General features: G+C 41.0%; 1 protein-coding gene across 1 annotated transcript in view; it reads left to right on the top strand.

Annotated features, from left to right (window-relative positions):
- Positions 1–9,630, top strand: part of LOC121858962 (sodium-coupled monocarboxylate transporter 1-like) — a 92,193-nt gene extending 82,563 nt beyond the window's left edge. Inside the window, exons 17-19 of the mRNA XM_042355620.1 lie at positions 1,396–1,574; positions 6,803–6,903; positions 8,914–9,630. Coding sequence (XP_042211554.1) covers positions 1,396–1,574; positions 6,803–6,903; positions 8,914–9,188 — 555 coding nt within the window. The 3' untranslated portion in view covers positions 9,189–9,630. The remainder of the gene's footprint in view (positions 1–1,395; positions 1,575–6,802; positions 6,904–8,913) is intronic.
- Positions 9,631–21,976: the final 12,346 nt, after the last annotated feature.

The following is a 21,976-nucleotide window of genomic DNA, read 5'->3' as shown; positions in this document are numbered from 1 at the left end:
TATTCTCCCTGTGCCTTCAGCAAGGTACTGTATTCTCCCTGGGCTAACACCCAGGAACTGTAGTCTCCCTGTGTTTACATCAACGTAATGTATTCTCCCTGGGCTTACACCAAGGTACTGTATTCTTTCTGGGTCAACACCATGGTACTGTATTCTCCCTGGGCTAACACCAAGGTATTGTATTCTCCCTGGGATAACATCAAGGTACTGTATTCTCCCTGGGCAAACACCAAGGTACTGTATTCTCCCTGGGCTAACATCAAAGTACTATATTCTCCCTGGGCTAATACCAAGGTACTGTATTCTCCCTGGGCTAACATGAAGGTACTGTATTCTCCCTGGGCTATCACCAAGGTACTGTATTCTTCCTGGGCTAAAACCAAAGTACTGTATTCTCCCTGGGCTAATACCAAGGTACTGTATTCTCCCTGGGCTAATACCAAGGTACTGTATTCTCCCTGGGCTAACGTGAAGGTACTGTATTCTCCCTGGGCTAATACCAAGGTACTGTATTCTCCCTGGGCTAATACCAAGGTACTGTATTCTCCCTGGGCTAACATGAAGGTACTGTATTCTCCCTGGGCTAACACCAAGGTACTGTATTCTCCCTGGGCTAACATCAAAGTACTATATTCTCCCTGGGCTAATACCAAGGTACTGTATTCTCCCTGGGCTAACACCAAGGTACTGTATTCTCCCTGGGTCAACACCACGGTACAGTATTCTCTCTGGGTCAACACCACGGTACTGTATTCTCCCTGGGTCAACACCACGGTACAGTATTCTCTCTGGGTCAACACCACGGTACTGTATTCTCCCTGGGTCAACACCACGGTACAGTATTCTCCCTGGGTCAACACCACGGTACAGTATTCTCCCTGGGTCAACACCACGGTACAGTATTCTCCCTGGGTCAACAACACCACGGTCTTTATATACTGTTGTTGGTTTAACTAGACTGATAATGTTATTGATAGTCCCCAGTAGTGATGACTGTCTCCAGGTTACATGTGAAAGGTTATTGATAGACCCCAGTAGTGATGACTGTCTCCAGGTTACATGTGAAAGGTTATTGATAGTCCCCAGTAGTGATGACTGTCTCCAGGTTACATGTGAAAGGTTATTGATAGTCCCCAGTAGTGATGACTGTCTCCAGGTTACATGTGAAAGGTTATTGATAGTCCCCAGTAGTGATGACTGTCTCCAGGTTACATGTGAACGGTAACAGTTGTAGATGTGTGGCTATATTAAGCTCTTGTTATCTGTTACTTTACTGTTGACTGACGTATTAGCAGCGGCTCAGTCAAGGGTAAGTAGGTAGTAAGTTTTTCAGACTCCCTCATAGTTTCTCATTACGTCAGTGTTTTGTAAAGGTTTTCATTATTCTCTCTACAGGGAACTACTGTTGGGTTCTCCATGGCCACCATATATAGCCTGTGGCTGGTGATTGGCAAGTTTATACAAGGTGGAGGCTCACCACCCCGCCTCCCACTCTCCACCCACGGCTGCCAGGGTGTCTTTCTCAACACCTCCTTCACTGATGCTCTATTATCAAACACCACTTCAGTTGATGAGTTAGTAACAAATATTACGTATTCTTCACTTGTCTTAAGTTAACCCAAGCTGGTGCACAACGCTGACTGATAGAAAGTTGTTCCCCGAGGTGTTTAGTTTTAACTTGTAATAAAAGAGACAATTGTGAGGTTAGGTCCACCCCACATAAGTCAAGTTCTTGTAGAGTTATAAGTCACACTAAACTGATGTAGGACGGTAAACAGACCACTTCTACCAGTCACCTGCTTGTAGAGGAACGTCACCACCTCATATTACCGCCATTAAAGTAGATAATATTTAAATCAATGGCGACTAACCTCATGTGAGTTGATTTCTTAAACTACTATTATTCATTATACATTTTCAAGCCGTCCATTAATTATATTTACCTACAGCTACACCACAGATTATCCTATAAGTTTTATTTAAGCTCCTCCTCCTCCACGTGATAATGCAATAACATGTCTTTATGTATTAGTTTCTTGAGGTACTGTACAGGTGAAATACTGTGCTGTACATTAAAGCATTGTACACGTACAGTAGGGTCAGCATTGGTCTAGGCTCTTATACCCGTCTGCTATTCTCGACACAGTACTGTACAGCGCCACTAAACTCTTTCTTCAGGCTGCTGCTTCACCATTAATGTCTCGTGTGACAACAATGGTCCACCCGACGTCTCAGCCGACAACTTACACTTTTCAATTATAGACGTAACATTTAGGAACATTGTGTTTATTTTCTGGAATTATTTATACATGTACAGTATATAGTAGGTCGTGTCCTGTTAATAACTGCTCGTTTCTGTTGCTCTATACTTAAAACATATCATTATTTCCGCTAAATTTTGTTGTGGCGCGTACTGTTTTCGGCGAGTGAACAATGTAACTAAACGATGGTGCCAGAAAATATAATATGCGAGGGTGGGAGCGTGAATACCTGGCCTAGCGGAGATCATCACAGGACTCAACCTAAGGAGCCACACACTTCAGTATACATCAGTATCCTTCAGAAGATTATTTGGTGTTATAATGAGATCAAGTTATGGCACCAGGGGTCTGACCTGACTCGACCGTGAACCATAAAGCCCCGTCCACACGATCGAGCAGTGCCCGACGGGCTTTGCCCCTTTACCAGGCAAAGCCTGTGTGTTGTTGTACACACGGGGGTGGTTGGCGGCAGTCATAGTCTGGCGCCGGTAGCTAGTAGGTGGTTGGCAGTGGCGGGTGCGGTACGATCACCATAGTGTGTCGCAGGAATAATCGCCGGACAGTTAAAGCGAAGAGCATAGCGTTGTGTACTATAATAATTGCTGCTATGTGCAAAAAGAAGAACCAAATGCAGAAAAGGGAATGGTGCAAAGATTGGTTAGGTCGAAGAAAAGTATTGTGAAGTCATGCCACGATTTTACGTGAACTGCAAGATGGACAAGATGGACATGAGCAAGACTTCACCAATTACATGAGAATGGACCCAACACCTTTGACAAACTTCTAGGGAAAATGGAACCATATATAAAAAAAACAGGATACCAATATGAGGGAGCGTATATCTGTAGAGGCTCGTCTAGAGTCAATGCTCATATCTTTCAACTGGGTGCACCTACACGTCACTTCAGTATAGAACGAGGATATCAAAATAAAGTTTGTCTCGCATAATACCTGCAACTTGTCAAGCCATGTATGAAGTACTCAAGGAAGATTACTTGCAGGTGAGATTTGTAATACATAAAAATTCATTGAATAATGTTAGAATTATGATATGCATAGACAGGAAGCCATGGGACTAGAGTGAGGAGAGCGGCAGGAAAGAAGAACACACACGAATGTTCCCATTACATAATACATAAACAATCTCCCGTTTATTGTCACGCCAATAATGTACATTGCATAAGTTTATTTGGTTATACGCTGGACATCTGGACCGAGCGGGGAACATATACTTGTCACATTTGCAGTACTTAAAGACGTCCCTCCATATCCGGCAGCAAACCAACAGGCAGGCTGACCATGATTTCGCTAGACGACGGGCACTCCGCTGGTTTGCCCACCAATTTTGCCTGATAACGGGCATTTAGCACGTGCCCGCCGGGCACTGCTCGATCGTGTGGACGGGCCTTTAAGAACATAAGGAGTCTGTAATAGGCCGGTTGGCCTGTGCATGGCAGCTCCTGTCGAGAGTTACTACCACTATCATCCATGAATCTATCTAGCCTCCTTTTAAAACTTTCCAGCGTTCCAGCACTTACTACAAAGTTGCTAAGCTTGTTCCACACGTCCACCACCCTATTTGTGAACCAGTTCCTTCCTAAACCTAAACTTATCCAACTTAAATCCGTTGCTCCGAGTCCTATCCTGCTAGAATATTATAAGAACTTTATCTATATCCCCTTTATTGATTCCTTTCACCCACTTAAATACTTCTATCATATCTCCCCGCACTCTTCGTCTTTCTAGGGAATGCAAGTATAGTTTCTTTAACCTATCTTGATATGGAAGGTTTCTAAGTCCCGGAATTATTTTCGTCATTCTTCGCTGCACCGACTCCAGTAAATTGATATCCATTCTTTAATAAGGGCACCAGAACTGAACCGCATAATCGAGGTGCGGCCTGACTAGCGCAAGATATAGTTGCAATAAGACCTCTGCACTCTTATTACTTACGTTTCTAAATATAAAACCGAATACTCTGTTTGCCTTATTTCGAACATTTACGCACTGTTTTCTAGGCCGCAGGTCCGGGCTTACAAGTACCCCTAGGTCTCTTTCACAAGTCGACTTCTCTAGGTTGTTGTTAAGGCTGTATACGTTGACAGTATTTGTTCTTCCAATATTACGTCCGCTGCACTTGCTGGTGTTGTAAGTGTCCCGTTAAGCAAGTCCACGGAGATGACATTTAAGTGACATTTAAGTACACCAATGACGTAAATAAGTCACTTATAATAACTATATACAACTAAACTCTCGATAACCCTCGGATACCAGACACCACAGCTGCCTCCCTCGCTCATGGTTCACATATCTGGCCAGAAACTAAAGCTTAAGCTGACCTTATCCGTCATGATACCAGTAGTTTACCGCGGTGCATCTGTACAGAGTTGTGACTAAGCTTCGCGCAAGTTACTGGTATATCTTTATGTTGATCAAGACAATCTGCCCGATGTTAGGCCACCTACGTCTACAATTGTTAGTTAATTACTGATAGGATTGTTAGTTAATTACTGATAGGCTTGAACTACGTCACAACTGTAGACTGAAGGATAAACTTAATAACATGAGGAGAATATGGTAGACTATGTGTACTGATGTAAAGAGGATGAATACATCAAGTCATTGTTACTAAATATGTTAAGTCACCACGTACAGAATTGTAGCGAAGCTTTATTCACTCGAAAAGTAAACAGAGCCGTTTCTTACTATAAGTTATTACCCCCGGCGACCACTGGCTACCGGAACAATATTGATCGGTTATTGTTCGGCTCCCTGAAAAAATGTACAGTACATCCTGATGTATATGACGCGAAATATATATCTTAATAATATAATGAATTGTGTAAAGGAATACAAATATTGTCTGCTGTCAGGATACATTGGTGCACACCTTCACGGTCCAGGTCCAGGTCTCTGGAGGTTAGGGACCGAGAAGACCTCATGGGGGTGGCCTCAGTCAGTCAGGTGGTAAATATTAGTAAATATGAATTGTAACATCTTAACTTTAACAAAACCTTCGCTCGTGTTGTCGGTTTTGTCAACTAAGTTTGTGTTGAAAGACCGTTACCTCGACAAGAACCTCCAGTGTCGTCATACTGGTGCCTGAGAGAACAATGAATATGTTTGTTTCAATAGTGACGAATGAGGTACACGAAGCCTCATTTCTTACTAACTTTACTGTTAATGACTTCATTGTGGCTACTCCAGTTTAGTTGGCCATCAGGTCATTTAACACTCTGTTCACGTCTCAATTCTAAGGTCCGACACTTTCTTTGATATGGGGTTGTTGGTTAGTTCATGACATATTACCCAGCTCCTGACATTAGTTCTTAAAGAGTGAGGATGTGTGTGGCTCATGTACAGATCACTATCGTCTGGAAATATGTATACATCAGTGTAAAGGCCTGGGGGATTAGGGATAGAAATCCCTTACCAGACTAACCAGGATCTTAATAAAGGAAAGTCAAGGACCAGGGTTTTCCGAGGAATAACAAACAACCGTTCGAGATTGACATCTCTTTACTATAAAAAATATAACACAAAACTCTGACACTACTCAACAAACAACAATTACTGGAGTCAAACAATTAAGGCAGTCAACAGTTAATGGAGTCAAACAATAATGGAAGCAAACAATTAAAGGGAGCAAACAATTAATGGGAGTCAGCAATTAATAGAATCAAACAATTAATGGGATTCAACAACTGATAGAATCAAACAATGAACAGATATTTCCTACGACAGTGGCCCCTGGGAGAAGGTTCTGGAACACGATGATCCACACTCAAGGTAGGGAAGCGTCCATTCAACTCCACACTCGAGAGACGTCTTGAAATGGCAGGAGAACACCTGGGCACAGACGGAATGAGATGAACTGACGGTCGTGGTAGATGAACAGAGAATTGTCAGTCGATAAGTGAAGGTCTGGGGACACAGCCCACGACCTATAATGAGATCACAGCCAGAATTTGACGAACAGCCGGGAAGTTAGATAGTGACTGTATGGCGGCTGGAGTCAATCTGCCAGTGTCCGGGGTAGCAGCTGCAGTTCTCACCTCTGCCCAACCACCTTAAGTGTTGTCCGCACCGGCAAACGAGAGAGTTAGCAGCGGTAACAAGCAGGAAGGTCGTTTCCGCCCTTACAATCAAGGAGATTACTGGCTGATGGACCCTTACCGCCATAATAATCTGGGTAAACTAGTTATTAATGGGGGGGGGGGATAGGACAGTGTCAGTTAACCTTCCTGTAGTTATTAATGGAGGTAATAATGGCCTTAGCAGAGAGGGGGGGGGATAGGACAGTGTCAATTAACCTTCCTGTAGTTATTAATGGAGGTAATAATGGCCCTAGCAGAGGGGGATAGGACAGTGTCAGTTAACCTTCCTGTAGTTATTAATGGAGGTAATAATGGCCTTAGCAGAGAGGGGGGGGGATAGGACAGTGTCAATTAACCTTCCTTCTCTAAAACTAAACTGAGTCTCTGTAACAAAATTACTGTCACCACATAAAGAGTAAAGAGAACTATGTTTGTTGTTAACAGATCTGAGGACTTAGGCATATACGACGTGTCTTACTGTTACATCGGCATATCAGGCATCATCATCAATATGGTTGTTGCCAGCATCGTCTCTCTCTTTACCGGTAAGACATAACTTATTCACTCTCTTTCTTCCTAGTGTTAACATTACCATTGTTCTAATTCTATAAATGTTCAATATTTCATTAATTGCTTTACCCAAGTTTATTACTGTCAGCTGAAAATGTTCATATTTGTGATGTGAACAACTGTGCTGACCTGGGTTATATTTTAAGTTCTTAGAAAAATACTAACTGCAGTTTTTATTACTTGTTCTTCATTTCATTTCTCTTTCATATCTACCACCACAAATAACGTCACGTCCCAAATCAGCACAATTTTCCAACTGTTTCCTATTATAACTTTTATTTAAACATTTATCTTTAAATTTGTATGTAATCATTACAACCACCTGTATAACGTAAACTATTCACAACATGCAATAAGAACACTATATCACCAACACAATAAACATTAAATACTACTTTTATTACTCCATTGCTAATATCTTCTCTCGTCACAAATTGTGGATGGACATTTTCGCTTAGCTCCCCGTCTAACCCCGAATCAACTAGTACTGTACAGGAGCTAACACAACTATCTGTGCATACTTTGTGGGAAACAATATGAGACCATGGACGATAAATTTTGGTATATGAGGGCTGTCACTAGTCACACGTAAAATTTCGGAGCATATCGACCCCCACCTGCACAGATAGTTGTTTTAGCTACTGTACGTCCGTTACATATTAATACTATACCGTATATACTGCAGCTTCCTGGTGTACTATGCCCCAACATACAGGATTATTCAGTCACGAGGAGTGTAGTGTACGACCCAGCCAAGTAACATATAATCTACCACACATCAAGTCCCTCAATATTGGGTTTAACTATTAATTCACCGGTCGTTAGAAATTTAATAATTACCAAACGTAATAATAATAATATATAACTGCTGAAGGTTGAGCACTGGGGAAATGTTCATAAATAGTGTGTTACTGTGTTCACCCCAAGCTCCCAACTGAGGTCTGGGGTCAGTGTGTAGCAAGGCAGGTGATTGGCTGGCGGACGAACACAAAAAAGTCGTTAGAGCTCCGTAGTATTTAATCTATGGTCTTTATTTTATGATATTTTAATGTATAAAAATTATTCTGTGTTTACGTCTGATGCTTTCCACATAGTTACAGGGAGGTGCAGTATAAGTGTTGTTGTTATGTTACCTACTCACGAGCAGTAGCCTTCCCGTGTTTTAGTTCTATAGTGAGCCAGAGAGAAGTGAAGCACCCGGGTAATTTTTACCATACTTAATACCCGGAAAAAGGTAACAGTGGGGTTGGTACACTGAATTTCTACAGTGAGGTGACTCGGCTGGTTTACTAAAGAAAAGAAACGGATCCATGTGACTTAAAAGAAGATCGAGTCGTAGCTGCCTGTGGTGTGGAGAGTTGTAAAACTAATGTTAATGTATCTAGTCTGAGGAGGGTAGTCAACAGGTAACAAGTGTCCGCTGTTTATATGCCTGTACCTGGGAAACACCTTGTGACCCCAAGTATGGTCCAGTCTTCATGATTTATTTTTTAATTTAATTTTTTTGTAAAAGTGAGACTTTAAGTATATTTGCAATAAATTTGTATTGCTAAAATGAGAAAATGTTCCCGAAATAATAGTGTGGGGTGATCCCGGAGATGTAAACAAAAACTTGCTCCTCTCAGAAAAAAAGAAAACCTTGAAGAATGCTTACATCTTTCCAGAAGCCTTGAAGAATGTTTACATCTTTCCAGAAGCCTTGAAGAATGTTTACATCTTTCCAGAAGCCTTGAAGAATGTTTACATCTTTCCAGAAGCCTTGAAGAATGTTTACATCTTTCCAGAAGCTTTGAAGTTTTAAACAATGTTGCCAGAGTTTCTAAATGTCATGATTTTAAATTTCAGACATAAATGTACCAGGTAAGTCTTATGAAAGTGTCAAGTACTGTATAGTTTGTTTTTCTTTTGTAGAACAACATTAATAGTTAACAAAGTCACGAACTGTACAATAAGTTATAATATGTGTTATTATACTTGGCCGGCAGGTGTGTTGAAGCCAGGTGAAGTGGCAAGCGAGCTGGTGAGCCCCTCCTGTGAGCGGCTCCATCACTGGCTGTGGCAAAACACACCCAAGTGCTTTAACATACGCAAGGAAGACCAAGACATTCAAGACGGCTCATCGTTCAGGCCAACACACCATGACACATCAAATTGCCCAAGCATAAGCAATAATGAACTCGACAGCCACAATGACTACTCCTTCAATAAGACTCTCACGAGACACAACAACGTCCCTCAAGATGAACAAGAAAGGTTTTAATCACCTCTTGTTGCTTTACACAAGAAGCTATACAGTAAACGTGACAACCCATTTTCATTCATGTTTTGATTGGGTGATGTTTATTGTCATTACATAAGAACGACTGACAACGATGTGTGCTGAATGACTTCCCTCAATTATTATTGGTCTCTGTAGAATGGGAATATAAACCTGATAACCACTATCGCATAGGCTCCCCTCTCTGCCGTACAAAATCATCTGGTCAAATAAAGTATTAAGAGACGTCCACGTAGTGAAGGGGTGAGGAGGGACAGTGTGGTCACCTTCACACCGGCAGAGGGGCGGACACCGTATTAATTAATTACATTTTGTATATTTGTGGTTCACCTTCTCTGTATACTGTTGTTTCTTTTTCTCTATATCATTCTACGATGGTTACTACGATAACCTTAACGTTAGTAAATAAAGAAGCAAGTATCAATATGTTTATCATCTCTGTCCCAGCCATGGCGTTAGTGTAACACACACACACACACACACACACACACACACACACACATATATATATATATATATATATATATATATATATATATATATATATATATATATATATATATATATATATATATATATATATATATATATATATATGAGCTCATTCAGGTATTTGCAGCAACATGAGCCTCACACTTTCTCATATATACTGTACATACAGGGATAAGGTGGACTATCACTCTACTAAAGTGTTGATATTGAAGCAGTATATTTACCCAGAAAAACACAGATACAGAGAGGACAACAATAACAATGTTGACAAGGCTGAGCCAATTGAGAGCCTACGCTGTCTCAGTGGCCTGACAATTTTTAAAAGATCTGATATAATCAAGGAAGATATTAGTGTGATGCAATACATACAATATAATACAATACAATGCATTACAAACATCCCTGGTGTAAGCGACAGTCATGTAGGTAAGAATATTTCTGTAAGTTATCGCCTGAAGGGATAACAGCAACCTCACTACAGCACAGACTAAAGTTGTCATCTGAGACTAAAACACCACTGTACCAACAAATAACTCATAACATCAGTGTTAAGCAACGTGAAATGTTAAACGACCTCGTTAATTATTGGAAGTGGCTACTTGGCCCGGAAATCCCAGCTGGACAGACTGAAGGCTACGTAGCTGGGATATTAAGTTGGAAAACTCGTGTATATACGAGTCCATTAGTTTATGTGAGCATAATCAGTGGTGGCCTGTGTTCGATATTCTCACGTTTCACAATTACCAAGCTAAGCTAAGCTAAGCTGACTACTACCGTACCCAAAACTATAAAAAATTACAAAGTATTACTTCAGAAGAGGTGCATAGCGGTTACCTACAGTACAAAGAAGTATTAATTTTTCGGTAAACAATATTGAAAATGTCTGTATAATGAGTTTCTACTTCTCAGTCTTTTAATAAGTACAAATCCAATAATACGGTATATGTATGTAGAGATGAATTTGTTCAAATACTTTCGGAAAAAAAATGCTAAAAACGGTATCCCCAAGATACGATTCGCGGACACAAATTTTCGACTAAACGTTTGGCTGTGAATCACGCTTAAAGGATGTTCACTGGACTGTGGCCAGAGTATCTAACAGAAATCTTTGTAAGGATCGTTGGAGTGAAGACCTGGTGTCCGCGATCCACCGAATTACACTTTATTCTTCACAGTTATAACGGACTGTTACCAGACCACATCAAAACCAGTAACAAACAATTCAAAACTAAAACTACAAAAATACATAACAGACGAAGCTACAGCAAGAGAAGAGAGTGAGTTTCTATATTATTAACCACTTAATGTTGAAGTGATCCGCCAGCCTCGTATAGTCCAAGTACAATATAATGCTTGTTGAATTTATCAAATAAACCCCCACTAATGCTCCTGTAGAAATACTATTACTCATAAGAGACCAAGCTTAAGCCCAAGTAAAGGACCCTCCTGGAAATAACCAGCTGACAGTTATCCTTGGTCAAGCTGCCTTACTGTGTACCATTGTTGTTTACCGGCACTGTCTAGGCACACAAGAAACTAAATTCCCTCGGCCTACGGACTGTATACGTACATGTCTATATTTATGCTGAATTATTATTGTATGATTATAATTAAGAAAGTTTTTATTTTCTGTGGAGACATTTCGTAAGGTAGTTGCTAAGGCCGGATCACTCTCGTCAAATATTACTTTACATTTTTTGTATTAAAAAGTATGTTAATGGGATATGATAAATTTGTCATAGTATTTTTACTTAAGAAGATAGGACCACGCTGGAAATAATTAATAATAAATACTTCATGGGGAAATTTGCATTTTCAACCAATATGGCTCTCGAGTTGAGCAATGTGTTTTTCCGATAGTTTTTTGTTTTATTCCATTTGGATATTGTTTTTTGTCGGAAATAATTTGTTTCTAACCTAACCTAACCTTCAGCTGCATATTGGTTCAACATAAAACAATACCACTCCATGTACTATCCTCGGTAAATGTTTTCACTTGGCGGCCGCAGCTGCGAAACAGTCCATGGGCTGCATATCAGAGTGTACCAACGGCCCAAGTCTGGTGGTTAATGGAGCTTTGAAATAGAGGGAAAATGTGAGGTAAAATACTAAAAAGAACACCAAACAAACCTTTGAAAACCTGACCTAACCGAACCTTTAAAAAGGTTAAAAACTGTTTTTGAGTTCATGGATCCCCTCACCTGAACACCGAAAAATACACCAACACATTAAACACCAAAAACAAGAATAAGGTTAGGTTAGGTTAGATCGGGTTTTTAAAAGTTGTTTGGGGTTATTTTTAGTATTTTGTGGCTGACAGGTCCGCCAACACGTTGCTTAGTGTCACCAAGGCGAATGAAGCACCCCCACACCTTAACGGGGAGTTTAAATAGTGCTCCCGGAAGAACATTCTGCTCAACTCGAGAGACATATTGGGTGAAAATGCAAAAATTTACCGTGTTCCTTTAATATACTGTAGGTTAGGTTAGTTTAGGTTAGGACAGTGTTCAAATTATTAAAGTCCGCGGAAAAATAACTGAAAAAACCTACAGCAATAAAGTGAAGTATTGCCAATGTTTTTATACGTATGCTTGTACTGAATGAATCGTTACTTAATAAATTCAAATAAAACCAAGTACAGTACTCACTCAAGTGGCTGTGGTGACGTCATAGCTTCAGGCCGACAACACTGATTTTCATAAGTTAAAAAACGGAATAAGTTTATTAAAACCACTCTTTATATCAATTACCACACTCCCAATCTGATTGGTATTGAAAATTATAGGTGTTTTTGTCAGTAAGCTCATAAATACGTTTTCAGATAACCTTTTTTACTCAAATCATTGAATCGGTCTTGTGGAATAACACATTTTGTTTGTTTCACAAGGTTTCTCATTCTTCCATGGCATAAATTTCATCTTAGACGTTTTTAGAACACTTATGCTAGCAATGTTTTACAAAGAAAATGTCGGGGGCAACTTAATGGAAGTAGATTTTCACAAAACTAGTCTGATGAAGACATTTAACACTCAAGTAACGAAGCTTAGTGTGCTAAGAGCTGCTGATATTTTTTTTCTAAATTGCTAATTTCATTACCCGAAGTTTGTGTTCCTATCTTAAGACATGATAGAAGAAAATATATTAGAATTTATAAGAGGATGGGTGAAAGAAATGGTTCACGCTTCATATAACTTTGTAATAATATATATTAAATTCTAACATAGCAACAAAAATATTTATCGGTAGAAATTGGAAATCTTTAAAAAATCAGGAGTAGAACTCTTACACAAACTGGATTGGGAAGTAATTGGTTTAGCTGCATGCATGATTGTTCTTCAGAACCTATCAGGGATCATGAGGATCAGTAAAGAATGAGAAAATGGTATAAAAAATAGAAATTAATAACTCTACAATGAATAGGCCTTAAGGGCACTCAACAAAATTATATCACCCCAACAGATGCACACTTCCTAACCTAACTTAAACACTACTCTGGGGAACAAAGGTTATACCTGAGATCGGAATTATAAGAAAATATTAAATGCACACAGCATACATTAGTAACTGAAAAAATAGTATTAAGTACACACAAAAATATTATCACTATTATTAAGAAGTTACTGAGTCCACCAATACCCGTGAACCATGCTTCCTAACCTAACACACACACAGATTCCACCTGCACTCCGTAGTTTTTTAAGGCACAACCAACAGGCAGCCGTAGTTTAAGGCCCAAACCAGCCTTTCTCAACCTTGGAAATGTACCTCTAAGTTCCACTGGACTCTTGGTCCCAGTGTGTGACCCTGTATCACTCAGCTGGCTTCACTTTACCCCCAGTACATCCATGAAAACGGAAGGGAGTGAGCCCCTCAGACCTTGTACAGTTGAGAGAAGCTTTAGCTTCCCGTTAGTAAAAGGTTTTCACTAAGCTGCATGAAGATATGTGGTATTGTGAGCCGAGGTAGAGGAGAGTTGATGACCCCAAACGATCGTCACGTCGTTAGTTGGGCACCTAGACAGCTGGGTTCACTCCAACTCTCACCATACTCAACAGGTGGCTCAAACCCAGGTCAGTGGACGGTCATACAGCTCGCTTCACCACTTGTGTCTCATACCGCCAGTGGACGTTATCATACGGCGTGGGGTCTACAGAACCCTGAAAAACCCGGGCTGTTAGCTATTGTCTCACATCACCGTTTGTTCCTCCCGCCCTATCTAGCTTTGTCTGAGATTGAATAAAACTTACTTGTTAATACTGATGTTAAATAAACGAAGGAACCAGGTCACGCGATCCGTCTCTCCTGGGTACAGCACAGAGGTGGTCCTTGACCTCTCTCACAGCTCATTCGACATGCGCACCGTGAAACGTCAACAAAGGCTGTGAGTGAGCTCTCCCTACAATTCCCAATTCTGATGAATTTAGTGAGACGACTACCTTCAGTCTGTTTAGAGAACTAAAGTGGAGCCCAGTTGTAAGCACAGTGTCGCTTGTGAAATTTATAGTTTCTGGACTTAGACAATATTTTAGATAAAATATCTGGACTTCCTGACTGGACCCTCTGGTCGGTTATTTTCGTATCTGCGCATGCGCAGTGCGAAGAGCGTGACGTTGAATGACTGGTAGTGACGTCGTTGCCTCTCCATCTCGCCTGTGACCGAACACAAGCATTGCACAATGCCTGGGGAGAATGGTGGGCAGAAACCTATGAAGGCTTTGGCTAAAGAAGAAAAGATTGCCCTACTGAACAACTTAGAAGACGACCTGAGGCTTTCAAGTAGTGAATCAGAAGCAGACAATCCGCGGCCAACAACAATAGAAGTGATAGACAATTTTAAAGAAGTGAATAGTAAGAAAGAAAAGAAGAGGAGGCGCGAGGAGGCGAAGAAAAGTGAAGGAAGCGACAGTGATGAGATCATGAATGATAGGAAGAAAAGGACGACACACACAGAAGGAAGCAGAAAGAATTCAACTGGGAATAAAACACAGCAGGTCTTGACTGAATCCAACACCCTTCAAGAGTCAGACCCCAGTGATTATGACAGTGACGGTAATGTTTCTATGGGAAACACTAGCCACAGTGGAAACAGCAATGCCATGGACCCTATCACCCTGCCCTCTGCCAAACAAACAAGTAAGCTGAATCTCCACTTTCCCAAGGACTCATTAAAATCTGTCGAGGATCGGTTTAATTGGATGATGAAGTACTGCAGACAGCATGGTCCCAACATTCAATTCCGACAAGGTAAGAACCGGAACTTTATCAAGTGTCAGACTCCTGAAGTCTATAAAACCCTTAGTACTGTTGGCTTTGACGGGGTTGTCCTAGTGGCCCCTCCAGCAGACGCTGATGAATGTTGCCACATCCTAGTGAAACGATTCCCCCTATACGCTGACATCGAAGATGCACGTGACTTTAATTCTAATATACTCAGTATACGTCGACATTACCGGGGACACACTCCACAAGCTGCTGTTATTGTCAAGTGGAAGGGAAGGGTATGTCCAACCACTGTGGAAGCCCATCCAATCCTTCCACCACTTTATGCAGAGCCCTATCATCCTGGGTCTGCATTTTGTGTTATCTGCTCTCATTGGGGTCACACCTTCACTGCCTGCTGCCGACGTGATTGTCCTAGATGTCGCTTCTGCTCACGTAACCACAACTCCGCCGCCTGTGCCCAGAAAATCAAAGACCACCTTAATAGGGGTGGTGTGGGCTATGTAGTTGAGCCCAGGTGCTGTAACTGTGGCGGCCGGCACAATGCTGACTCACGGCAGTGCCCCAGTCGCCCTTCTGTCCCAGGGGAGAGGCCTCCCCAAGGGCTGCGTCTACCACAACGCCCCCCTCAGTCTACTGGGTCACCTGTCCCTGCCTGGCTTCACCAGGCTGCACCACAACAGCACCTACCATTCCCTAACTCAACCACTACTGAGCCTCCTCCCCGTCTCTACTCTGACGCAGTCAAGCCTTGTGCCGCCACCAGTGCCCCCCCATAACCCCGTCTCTACCCTGACGCTGTCAAGCCTTGTGCCGCCACCAGTGCCCCCCCCCACAACCCCTCTCCAGTGACATGACACAGATCATGTCCCTCTTCCAAGAATTTACCAGTCATGTTGAGAAACTCTTGGTTACACTCTGTACCGCCATCTCCGACCTACACCGCCAACTCCGAAGCAGGAGGCCACGAGTAACGTCGGCAAGGATAGACGCCATGATCGTGGCAGCTGCAACGGCATATCCAATGCCAACATCAGTGGAGCATGCAAGAAATCTGGGCCTCAACTGCCATCACATGACGACGAGACGCCGACTTCATGAAGCCGGGATCGACTGCCATATTCCAGCTCACAAAGGGTGTCTAACACCTACTCACAAGGAGTGTCGACTCGGCTTTGCATTGGAACACCTTCCACATATAGAAGAATACTGGAGAACCATTATATTTACCTATGAAACGGTGTTCAGGTCAGTGGGAGCCGAAGCAAGGCATTGCTGGCGGTCCCCCCCAACACACGCTACCATGAGAAACACATTCAACATCGCTCAGTGAGTGGTAGGGTTTCAGTGTCATTCTGGGGGTGGATGTGGGCACATGGGCCAGGTGAACTGGTCAAGATCAATGACCGTTTCACTGGTGAGCAGTATGTAGACATCCTGGAGCAAGTGCTAATTCCTACAGTCTGGGCTATGGCAGTTCCAGCCCCCCACACTATCAGGCTGGTTCATGACAACAGTCCCATTCATACCAGCAACATAGTGAAGGAACTACCTCCAGGATCACCCTGAAATTGAGGTCATCTACTGCCAACACTAGGATGTGATATTAATCCGATTGAACATATTTGGGCCATGATGAAACGTGATTGGGATATTGGGGAGCAGCGAACCTGTGCAGCAATAGAGGCCAAAGCTTACGACGTGAGGGAGAGTATACGTCGACGACCAGGGGTGTGCCCGAAGCTGGTCGACTCCATCCCTAATCGCCTTGATGAAGTCCTGAATTCAATGGGTGGCTGGACCAAATACTAAGATGTGTGTATTGGTGTATTGTTTGGATTTTAGTATTGTTTGTAAATACAATTAATATATATTAACTCACCTACAGTGTTATCTTAAATCCATGTCCTTAATGATATCGTAAACTATATCTCATGAAAATTCATAACAAATTAACTTAACAGCCACAAATTATGTATTGTGTGGTATACAATGATCTGTGTGACACGTCGTGGAATGTGTTGTCTTATAACACAATATAATTATATAGTTACAATTGCTACCATCATTGAAATGCTCATGATGTTCAGCACACAATATTGATGGTAACTGAGCACACTCCAAAATATATGAAGCTTGCATATTGTGGTGGGGTGTTTAAACACTGGAACTTGGAAGAATTGGAACTAGATTAAGTCTGAATACTATTTTACAATACTGATAACTTTTTCACTCCACTCTTTTTAACATAAGTATATTGTAGTGGACGTCTCCCCTACAACTGCGTATCGCATTCCAATGTGCCACCTCCCCTAGCAACCAAGCGAGAGCTGTCCCCAGATGTTACCCTATCTTTGCAACGGAACTAGTCACCGGCTACTTCTCGGGTTTTCCCAACATGACTCATAGAGGACTGGCGGCTGCTGCTGGGTGTATATAAGCTCTGTCTCTCCATTGAGATTCATTCTGACCAATCTTCTTGAACAAGCAACACCTCCTCCTCTGCCGCTGCCTGGCGACCCTCGCCTCTCCTCCGCCTGCCTGGCGGTCCTCGCTCCCACCAGCGAGCATGTCCTTCTCTGAGCTTCCTCACCAACCAACTCTCATTCTGCCCATTTTCCTGAACAAGCAACATCTCCTCCAGCAAGCTCCACGCTGTTAACATTTCATTCAACCAGGAGGCCAGCAACAGGCAACATCTTCTCAAACGAAGCTCCTGCACATCTACCTCCTTCAACAAGCTACTCACCGCACGTCTCTACCAAGCAGCCCCTCACCACACAGCACCTCCAGCACCAGTCTGTCTATCATATAACTTATATATTATACAAGAAAACCACATTAGAGTTTCCTCCCATCCTGAGTGCTAGACAACTTTAATATCTCGATACGCCTACAATATAATTATATATTATTGCATATTATCACAAATATTTATTAAGCAAAGGATGGGTGGAATAAAACTAAATATTACCATAATCTCTTTGTTGGAATAACAACAAAATTGTGACGTGGTCGCTGAGTAAAACTAGCTGATCCTTGCATATTTCACTTTTATCCTTAATATATTCCATTCTTTAAAGTATTATTGTGACCTGAGCGGCAATAACCACCCAGGGCACTGCACCTGTTCCATGAATTCGTAACCATAAAGAAACAACTGTAAGACAAAACGTAGTTAAAAAGGCAGCTTGAAATTATGGTGGTATAAATAATAAATATACCTGCCTCTCATCTAGCCCCCACCTCCTCTATCCCCCCCTCCACACACACACACTACAGTGGGCGACATCTGTTGGCCAACCATAGCATTTCCCCCAGCTGTTTCGAAACTTCAGACTCAAGGTTATTCAAACCCTCTCTGTGGATGGGTAGTGGACACGACTCTTGTGCACAATAGTACAGTATAATAATTTGGCAATTTGTGCGATGTACGATATCGTGTGTAAGATAATATTTCAGTAATTTCTTACGACAATTCAAAATTTACACAAATACTATTTTTTATCATCGTATATCTGTGATTAACCCTAAGGGCATTTATTGATGTCAGTACTATTACCTGCACTTTTGAATTTGTAGATTTCGCTTTTGACGAGTTTAGCGTGGTAGTGTGACGGTTGCTGGACTGATGCAAAGTGTCACCACCAAACCGAGCAACGGTAAGAAATATCAATGATAAGAAATATGAATTGAGGAGTTCTGTATTCATCTGTTGAAGAAAGTTCCCCAGCCGGTCCTGACATCTACATGGAGGATCCTCACAATAATCAATGACACACTATCAATATATTTTAATACTGTGTGTGTGTGTGTGTGTATGTGTGGAAGATATAAAATGAGATGAGATTCAAACATTTCGTGTAGTAACACTAGGAAGTTGGCTTTCTCTAATAGTAATTACAAAGTTGGAGAAAATGAGTTATTCACGATTAATGTAGAAAGTTATAAGCAGCTGTATAAACATATTCGTTATAAGTAGCTTCATAAACAGTGTTGTATATTTTGAATTACGTGCATTAAAACGTCAAGCATAGAAAACTAATTATCACTGTTGTGTAGCATATTGAAGTGTAAAATCCATGTGTACGGTAATTTTAACTGGACTGGTACGATAATTTGGGCTTAGGAGTCTAGAAACGCTATTTGTATACATTGCTGTAAGGAGCTCGCCAATAAAGTGATCTGTTCTTGTACACTGCTGTAAGTAACTGTAGAACTGTACGCAGGTCATCGTAGTGTCGCCCTCCAGACCATATCACGCCACACCTGGCGGTCAACACTGGCACTAGTGGAGAAGCGTAGACCTGGACGCCATTACAGGATATGTACTTCGTTCACTTAACCAAGCAGTGTTGTGGAGTGGATTTTTTTTAGTGACGTGCAGGTTCGAGATGAGCCCATAAAAGAGAATTTTCAGAGGTGTTTTCAACAGGCTACAGATAGTTCTGTTTGTTTCAGTGCCCACAGTGTGATGGTGATTTTCAGAATAAAGGTGTTAAGAAAGTTAATTGTGGGGCTCAGTAGCCGTACTTTGAAATCTAAGATATATATATATATATATATATATATATATATATATATATATATATATATATATATATATATATATATATATATATATATATATATATTTGGAATTACAGTGATTTTGACAGTGTTGATAGCCTTCGGTCAGTGTTCGTCTTTCGAAGATGCAGTGAGGGACTCGAAGGATGGAGTATTTTACTCAGTCCAGTGTTTGAAACTAAAGGTTGGTAGCCTCTTTAACCTCATTGAAGAGGCCACGAGTTCAGAAAGTTATCAGAGTTACCATTTTTAGTCGAGAGCTGTGAATAATTTGCTAGTATTGTGACGTTATCGAGTGTGAACTAATTTAAAACCAGACTTAACCACCAGCTTCAGAATTCAGATAATTATATTCTGCATTAGTCAAAAGTGTAACAGACATGACCGGCCTAAGGGGCTATCAGGCCGATCTGAGACGAAGAGGATAAAGCAAAGTAAAGGTGAGTTATTACCTGATTTAGCAAGCGAGTGTTAACGTTTTGTTATATTATTTCTATGGGGAGAGTAATATATTATTTTAAATTAACCCTTTCACCGCTTGTCACGCACTTGCCATTTTATTCAGCTTAGAGTAACCTCCCGCTGTGAAAGGGTTAAAGGTAATACTTCTACTTTGCAAACTGTCGGCGGTCATTGTCCCTTTAAATCAGACCTCCTCCCACACTCCTTATCTCCCTTCACTCTCGGAATTCAGCGTTTTGATGATAAAATAGTGCTTTAAGTGTTGTGAAATTGACTTTAATGTTTTCTCTTGGTGATTCCTAAAATATTATATTAATGTTAAAACCAGGATAACGATCATGTTAAGGTCTAGCTGCTGTTATTCATATTCACGAACTTTTTTCTGGGACACCTATCATGTGACCAGATTGGATAGCAGTGTTGTGATGGTGAAATAGTGTTGTGTGTGTTGTGAGAGTGATTATAACACACAGTATACTCCTACCCCGTCACCCTCTCCAGCTCCTGGTGGGGGCAACCTCACAAGAACATGTAACCGGTAATGTTTTTGTTTCCAGAAGACAAGACATACTGGTTTATTTACTTTTGTGTGGGTTTAGTGTGGGTATATTTTGGGTGTATTTGTTTATTTACGTTCATATTATAAAGCGTTAGTTTCATTTTTGTTTATACAATAATAATTGATTGTCTGATTTCCTTTGCAGTAGAGGGGAGAGGAGGAAAGCTACAGTTAGTCCAGTATATATATTTTTTTGTAAATTCGATTACTGCCAAGTCATATAAGCTATATGAAAACCAAAAGCACCAATCTCTTCAAAAAACTATTTAATACACATTGCAATATAATTTTATATTCATAACCTAGTACAGTACACGGAAAAAACAAACATACGTTCTTTTACGCATTTCGTTCATTTTTTCGCAATTCACAGCGTTTTAGTTTTAACAAATATCCTATTGCACCACCGAATACCTCGTAATTTTCCGCACCGAAAAGTAGATAATGTGCAGTTTTGACCCAGGGAAATTTTTGAGCTTGGAGGTGGGGAAGAGGTTTGGTGTGTCGTGGCGTTCGACTACTGTCACAAACTCAGGTGGTGAGAGTTGTAATGATCCGGGGTTTCAATTTCTGTCTCGAGCTCCTGTAGGTTAGTAGGTGGCGCCGCTGGTAATCATCTGGCTACGACTAATAACCGGAAGTCTCCCCGTGGAAGCACACAGTTAACGCTGCCTCTCTCCCGCACCCTCGGAGCACAGCCTAAAGGGGCATTGTACAGTTACTTGTATATATTGATAAAAATGGAATAAGATATTGAAAGTAAAAACAAACCCACCAACAATACGTCAATAAATATAAACTTTGGGTAAAACAAAGGTTTAGTTAATTGGTTGACTGAACAAGTTTAGAATAACAAATTGTTCTGTCATTCAAGAGCTCAATTAAGAATGACCTCATTGTCCTGAATCTGTGTTGGGTTAGGTTGACCGGGGTCCGGGGCCCGTTAGTACAGGAGGATCTCTATGGATGAAAGTTTACCCATTAGTTAGGGCCAGGTTTAGGGACTAAGGTATAGTGTATTGTTAGTATGGTTTTAATACAATGATTTTGTAAGACCGTAGGAAGCGTTGTGTTATGGTGGTACTGTGCTGTACTGTACTGTACTGTACTGTACTGTACTGTACTGTACTAAGTGGGCTAAGGTTACAATCAAGAATGATTGAGTTTCGTAATCTAAAGTTATCTTACAATCTAATTTAAGTAAGTAAAATGTGATTGATAACTCAAGTTTTATCTTCTTACCCGATGAATGTGAACAATTATTTTAGTATTGGTTTTGGATTTCTTCATTAAGCATAAATTTCCTGAGGAAAATTCCTTTTTACTTTTACTATTTCAGTGCTTTTAAATGGGAGTCATTTATTTACTTATACTTCAGTAGTCTACAATTAGGCTACTTTTTACTCGAGTAATTATCCCCTATAACAGTACCTTGACATAATGAACACAGGCTAATAAGACCTTACAC

The sequence above is a fragment of the Homarus americanus genome, unplaced genomic scaffold (assembly GCF_018991925.1).
Source record: "Homarus americanus isolate GMGI-L3 unplaced genomic scaffold, GMGI_Hamer_2.0 scaffold8226, whole genome shotgun sequence".
NCBI lineage: Eukaryota > Metazoa > Arthropoda > Malacostraca > Decapoda > Nephropidae > Homarus > Homarus americanus.
This window is presented reverse-complemented; position numbering and strand designations above follow the sequence as displayed.